The sequence below is a fragment of the Delphinus delphis genome, chromosome 5 (genome assembly GCF_949987515.2).
Source record: "Delphinus delphis chromosome 5, mDelDel1.2, whole genome shotgun sequence".
Classification (NCBI taxonomy): Eukaryota; Metazoa; Chordata; class Mammalia; order Artiodactyla; family Delphinidae; genus Delphinus; species Delphinus delphis.
This window is the reverse complement of record NC_082687.1, coordinates 83,163,864-83,170,017: the sequence shown is the minus strand read 5'-3', so window position 1 is coordinate 83,170,017 and position 6,154 is coordinate 83,163,864. Positions and strand designations below refer to the sequence as shown.

General features: G+C 55.9%; 1 protein-coding gene across 6 annotated transcripts in view; it reads left to right on the top strand.

The window, feature by feature from the left end:
* The first annotated feature begins 2,081 nt into the window (after positions 1-2,081).
* Positions 2,082-6,154, top strand: part of PCDH7 (protocadherin 7) — a 406,244-nt gene continuing 402,171 nt past the window's right edge. For all 6 annotated transcript variants that reach the window (XR_009519575.2, XM_060012722.2, XM_060012727.2 and 3 more), the window contains exon 1: positions 2,082-5,541. Coding sequence is in view for 5 of the 6 variants with exons in the window: in XM_060012722.2 (XP_059868705.1) it covers positions 2,368-5,541 (3,174 nt within the window). In the remaining variant the exon portion in view is untranslated. The remainder of the gene's footprint in view (positions 5,542-6,154) is intronic.

Below are 6,154 nucleotides of genomic sequence, written 5' to 3'. Positions count from 1 at the left end.
CGTAAGCAAGCGCGACGACAGGGATACCAAGCATTTAAACAAAGACAGCCGCGCCCCCCGCCAACCCGAGCCCTCCTAACTCTGCGCTCCCAAAAAAGGATCCCTCTACCACTCTCTGGAGTTCGCTGTTCTCTCTTAACCACTGCAGCCCATCATGGTTTCTCAGAACACCAGCGTGGCTCCCTGGGTGCACGCGGGGTCCCCGAAGCCACAGCCGACCAAGCCTTAACCAAGATGCTAATTCGCGAACCAGAGACACTTCGGGAGGTGGGGAACATCATCTGAGAAGGGGGAGAAGAAGAAACGTTTGCTGACACACTCCCGGCGCTCTTACACACACACTCGGCATTAGTCAGAGCGAGAAGGAAATTTACCAGCCCCAGGGAGGGAAAGCAAGTTCCCCCCAGAACGCAGCGGCTGCACTCGCCGGGGAGGGAGAGGGGCAAGTTTTGGCTTATGGGGGACTTGATGGGGTTGTGCACACTTGGAGTGGCCCCCGGAGCTGAAGCTGGGCTTTCCGGAGCGGGGCGGCTGGCTACGGCTCCCTCCTTTCTCCTCCCCCCGGTACTCCTCCCTCCTTCACTGCTAGTGTGTAGTTTCCGCGGCTCCGCTGCTACTGCCGCCGCCGCCGCAGCAGCAGCAGCGTCAGGGACATGCTTGAGCCGCGAGCGAGGCAGTGAGCTCCCAGCAGCAACCACCACTTTGGGCAAACTTGCGGGTTTCCGGCTCGCGGCTAGCGAGCGGGAGCTTCCCGCTTGCCACTGAGTGCCTTTGAGCCGTGGCAGCCAAAGGGGCGGCGGGAGCGCCCGCACCACTCTCCAGACCAAAGGGGACGAGACAACTGCGGAATTCACCCGCCGTGCCAGGGCACTTCCGAGGCAACAACCGACTGGCACTTTTTGTCCCCTTGGCAAACTGGATTTTTTCTTTCTTTCTTTTTTTTTTTTTTAAAGCTACTTGGCAGCTGCCTCTGACTCCCCTCCCCCACCCCCCCATGCCTTTTGCTTTTCTTCGGAAATCCGGACAGAATTGGGCATCTTTGTTAACTGCCGTTGGGAGAGCCCGGCTGGGGTCTTTCGCCAGGCCAACCTCGCCTGCGCACCGAGCCTGGTTTGCTCACCTTTGAACTGCATAGGGATCAAGTTCAGCTCGAGTTGCCTGCATTGGGACTGGGAGAAAGGAGAAGGGAGCGTGCAGGAGAGAGGAGTGGGAGAAGGGGAAAGGGGAAGGGAGAGGAGGGGGGAGAGAGGAGGAGGAGAGAGGGAGGGAGGGGAGGGATCGAGAGAGAGCGGGGAGAGAGGGAGGCTGCAATCTCCTCCCTGAATCGCGCACAGCGCTGCAGATCCCAGTGCTCTGACATGCGGGCCGAATGCAGGTGAGGAAAGGCACAGACTCTGCGGCTGCGAACCCAAACTTGGGCACCGCGCGGTGCGCACTGCTCAGCCTTCACCCCCGCGGGCGAAAGGCTGCTGCGGTTTCAGGCGGCGGCTTCGTGACTAATGACCTTGCGCAGAGTTGTTAAGAAAAAAAGAGAAACCCGAGCTCTCTGGGGTGAGAAGGGACTGACTATCTGGGCGTCCCTGAAGATGGCTCTGGCTGCTCTTCCGCGCGCGGGGGGAACGCTGAAGCGGACCGCTGTGTGACTCGTGTCGTCTCCACTGCACGGTGCCCGAAGCGACCTGCCGGGATTTTTCATTCTCGATCTGTTGACTGGCTCCGCCGCTGCCTGAGCGGAGTCGGAGTTGAGACTGGCTTGTTGCTAGCCCTAGCACCTCGTGCAGGAAGCGACTCACGTTTGCCGGGGCAGCCGGAGCAGAAGCTGGGTCTGGAGTGAGTGGCTGGAACGTGAATTGGACGCAACTCGAGTAGCAGCAAAGACGAGCGGGGTTGGCAGGCGGGGAGGCTGCAGGCTCGCTCCCCGCTGCTTCCCGGCTCCACCGCCGGCCTGACAGACCGGTTCCGGCCCCATCCGACAGAGCGGGGACGGGAGCCCGGGATCCTCTGCGCGTTGCGGTGATGACTCTGTGGGGGCGGGGGGCGGGCTCCGAGTCCGCGGCGCTCAGTGTCCCGTGAACTGTGAGTACTGCGACTGAACGGCGGCTGGCGAGCGGGCCATTAGCACCCATTGCATGAATTATGAAACAATAACTTTAGGAGGAAGCAGGAGGAAAAAAAAGAAGGATCTTTCGCTGGTCCCCCCTGGCCGACTCTGGACGTTGCTCTTGCCCCCTCCCTTTTCTCCCTCTCGCTTCTTCCCTTCACAGAGAGGGGAGAGGACTGGGAGGAGGGCAGGCGACCGGCCCCGGAGCAGGGGGGCGCCTACGGGGCCGTGATTAGAAGGAGCAGTAGCAGCAGCAGCAGGAGAAGATGCTGAGGATGCGGACCATGGGATGGGCGCGCGCCTGGTGCCTGGGCTGCTGTCTCCTCTTGCCGCTCTCGGTAAGCCTGGCGGCCGCCAAGCAACTCCTCCGGTACCGACTGGCCGAGGAGGGCCCAGCAGACGTCCGCATCGGCAACGTCGCTTCGGACTTGGGCATCGTGACCGGCTCCGGTGAGGTGACTTTCAGCCTCGAGTCGGGCTCGGAGTACCTGAAGATCGACAACCTCACCGGCGAGCTGAGTACCAGCGAGCGGCGCATCGACCGCGAGAAGCTACCCCAGTGTCAGATGATCTTCGACGAAAACGAGTGCTTCCTGGACTTCGAGGTATCGGTGATCGGGCCCTCGCAGAGCTGGGTGGACCTGTTCGAGGGTCGGGTCATCGTGCTCGACATCAACGACAACACGCCCACCTTCCCGTCGCCCGTGCTCACGCTCACGGTGGAGGAGAACCGGCCAGTGGGCACTCTCTACCTGCTGCCCACTGCCACCGACCGTGATTTCGGCCGCAACGGCATCGAACGCTACGAGCTGCTTCAGGAACCCGGGGGCGGCAGCAGCGGCGGCGAGGGCCGACGCGCCGGGCCTGCAGACAGCGCCCCCTACCCCGGGGGCGGCGGGAACGGCGCGAGCGGCGGCGGCCCGGGTGGTTCCAAGAGGCGGCTGGACGCACCAGAGGGCGGCGGCGGGACCAGCACCGGCGGCCGCAGCAGCGTGTTCGAACTGCAGGTGGCTGACACCCCGGATGGCGAAAAGCAGCCGCAGCTGATCGTGAAGGGGGCGCTGGATCGCGAACAGCGAGACTCTTACGAGTTGACCCTGCGTGTACGCGACGGTGGCGACCCGCCTCGCTCCTCCCAGGCCATCCTGCGGGTACTTATCACAGACGTGAACGACAACAGTCCCCGCTTCGAGAAGAGCGTGTACGAGGCTGACCTGGCGGAGAACAGCGCCCCGGGGACCCCCATCCTGCAGCTGCGTGCCGCCGACCTGGACGTGGGGGTCAACGGGCAGATCGAGTACGTGTTCGGGGCGGCTACCGAGTCCGTGCGGCGCCTGCTGCGCCTCGACGAGACGTCCGGCTGGCTCAGTGTCCTGCACCGTATCGACCGCGAGGAAGTGAACCAGCTGCGCTTCACCGTCATGGCCCGCGATCGCGGGCAGCCCCCCAAGACCGACAAGGCCACGGTGGTCCTTAATATCAAGGACGAGAACGACAATGTGCCGTCCATTGAAATCCGCAAGATCGGGCGTATCCCACTAAAGGACGGGGTGGCCAACGTGGCCGAGGACGTTCTGGTCGACACTCCCATCGCCCTGGTACAGGTGTCTGACCGAGACCAAGGCGAGAACGGAGTGGTCACCTGCACCGTGGTGGGCGATGTGCCCTTCCAACTCAAGCCGGCCAGTGACACAGAGGGCGACCAGAACAAGAAAAAGTACTTCCTGCACACCTCGGCCCCTTTGGACTATGAGACCACCCGGGAGTTCAACGTGGTCATAGTGGCGGTGGACTCGGGCAGTCCCAGCCTCTCCAGCAACAACTCCCTGATTGTCAAGGTGGGAGACACCAATGACAACCCGCCCGTCTTCGGTCAGTCGGTGGTGGAGGTATATTTTCCCGAGAACAACATCCCTGGCGAGAGGGTAGCCACGGTGCTGGCGACAGACGCAGACAGCGGGAAAAACGCTGAAATCGCCTACTCGCTGGACTCTTCCGTGATGGGGATCTTTGCCATCGACCCAGATTCTGGGGACGTCCTCGTCAATACGGTGCTGGACCGCGAGCAGACTGACAGGTATGAGTTTAAAGTTAACGCCAAAGACAAAGGCATCCCGGTGCTACAGGGCAGCACCACAGTGATTGTGCAGGTGGCTGACAAGAATGACAATGACCCTAAGTTTATGCAGGACGTCTTTACCTTTTATGTGAAAGAAAACTTGCAGCCCAACAGTCCCGTGGGAATGGTCACAGTGATGGATGCTGACAAGGGGCGCAATGCGGAGATGAGTCTGTACATAGAGGAGAACAGTAACATTTTTTCCATTGAAAATGACACGGGGACCATTTACTCCACAATGTCTTTTGACCGGGAACATCAGACCACATACACATTCAGAGTCAAGGCTGTGGATGGGGGAGATCCTCCCAGATCCGCAACAGCTACAGTCTCTCTCTTTGTGATGGATGAGAATGACAATGCCCCCACAGTTACCCTTCCCAGAAACGTTTCCTACACTTTACTGCCACCTTCAAGTAATGTCAGGACAGTAGTAGCTACGGTGTTGGCAACAGACAGCGATGATGGCATCAATGCAGACCTTAACTACAGCATTGTGGGAGGGAATCCCTTCAAGCTGTTTGAGATTGATTCCACCAGTGGTGTGGTTTCCTTAGTGGGAAAACTCACCCAAAAGCATTATGGCTTGCACAGATTGGTGGTGCAAGTGAATGATAGTGGGCAGCCTTCCCAGTCTACCACGACTCTGGTGCATGTGTTTGTCAATGAAAGTGTTTCTAATGCAACTGTGATTGACTCCCAGATAGCCAGAAGTTTGCACACCCCACTCACCCAGGATATAGCCGGTGACCCAAGCTATGAAATAAGCAAACAGAGACTCAGTATTGTCATTGGGGTTGTTGCTGGAATTATGACGGTGATTCTAATCATCTTAATTGTAGTGATGGCAAGATATTGCCGGTCCAAAAATAAAAATGGCTATGAAGCCGGCAAAAAAGATCACGAAGACTTTTTTACACCGCAACAGCATGACAAATCTAAAAAGCCTAAAAAGGACAAGAGAAACAAAAAATCTAAGCAGCCTCTCTACAGCAGCATTGTCACTGTAGAAGCTTCTAAACCAAATGGACAGAGGTATGATAGTGTCAATGAGAAGCTGTCAGACAGCCCAAGCATGGGCCGATACCGATCAGTTAACGGTGGGCCTGGCAGTCCTGACCTGGCCAGGCATTACAAATCTAGTTCCCCATTGCCTACTGTCCAGCTTCACCCCCAATCACCAACCGCAGGAAAAAAACACCAGGCCGTACAAGATCTACCACCAGCTAACACATTTGTGGGAGCAGGAGACAACATTTCAATTGGATCAGATCACTGCTCTGAGTACAGCTGTCAAACCAATAACAAGTACAGCAAACAGGTAAGATGCATCCCAAATATATTTAAGTATCTGAGACAGAGCATCTTCTGCAAAGTTTTGTCTTCTCTCTTAAAGCTACTAGTTAACGTTTTAATAGCAGGAATTTAGTGTTGGTATAGTTCATACACCATTTATTTAGTAGAGGCCATGTACAAAAGGTACACCACTATATTTTGCATGTTATACCAGAGTTTACTAAGTTACTAAAGAAAACACTGTAGGCAGTGTTTTACACTTCTCTTAGTACTTGACAATCCTAATTCGTTTTACATTCTCTGTTTCCAGATAAATATGTAAGTATTGTTTGGATGGCTAGTTTTAACCTGAAATTATTTTCTTTTGTGCTACTAAGCGGATAATTGTATCCAAGACAAAATTTCTAAAGTTACTTCTGCTGTCTATGCAAATTGGGCACTATAAAAGTTTTAACTATGTTATATATATCAGCAGATGCTGATTTATGCAAATGAAGTACTAAGTCCGAGATATTGAAAAACTGACTACTTTGACAAAATGCTGACTTACAGTATTTAATGATATGCAAATACCATGCAAAGCTACATTTTTATTATTTAAGTATCTATACAATTAGGCTTCTATAAGGATATGCGGT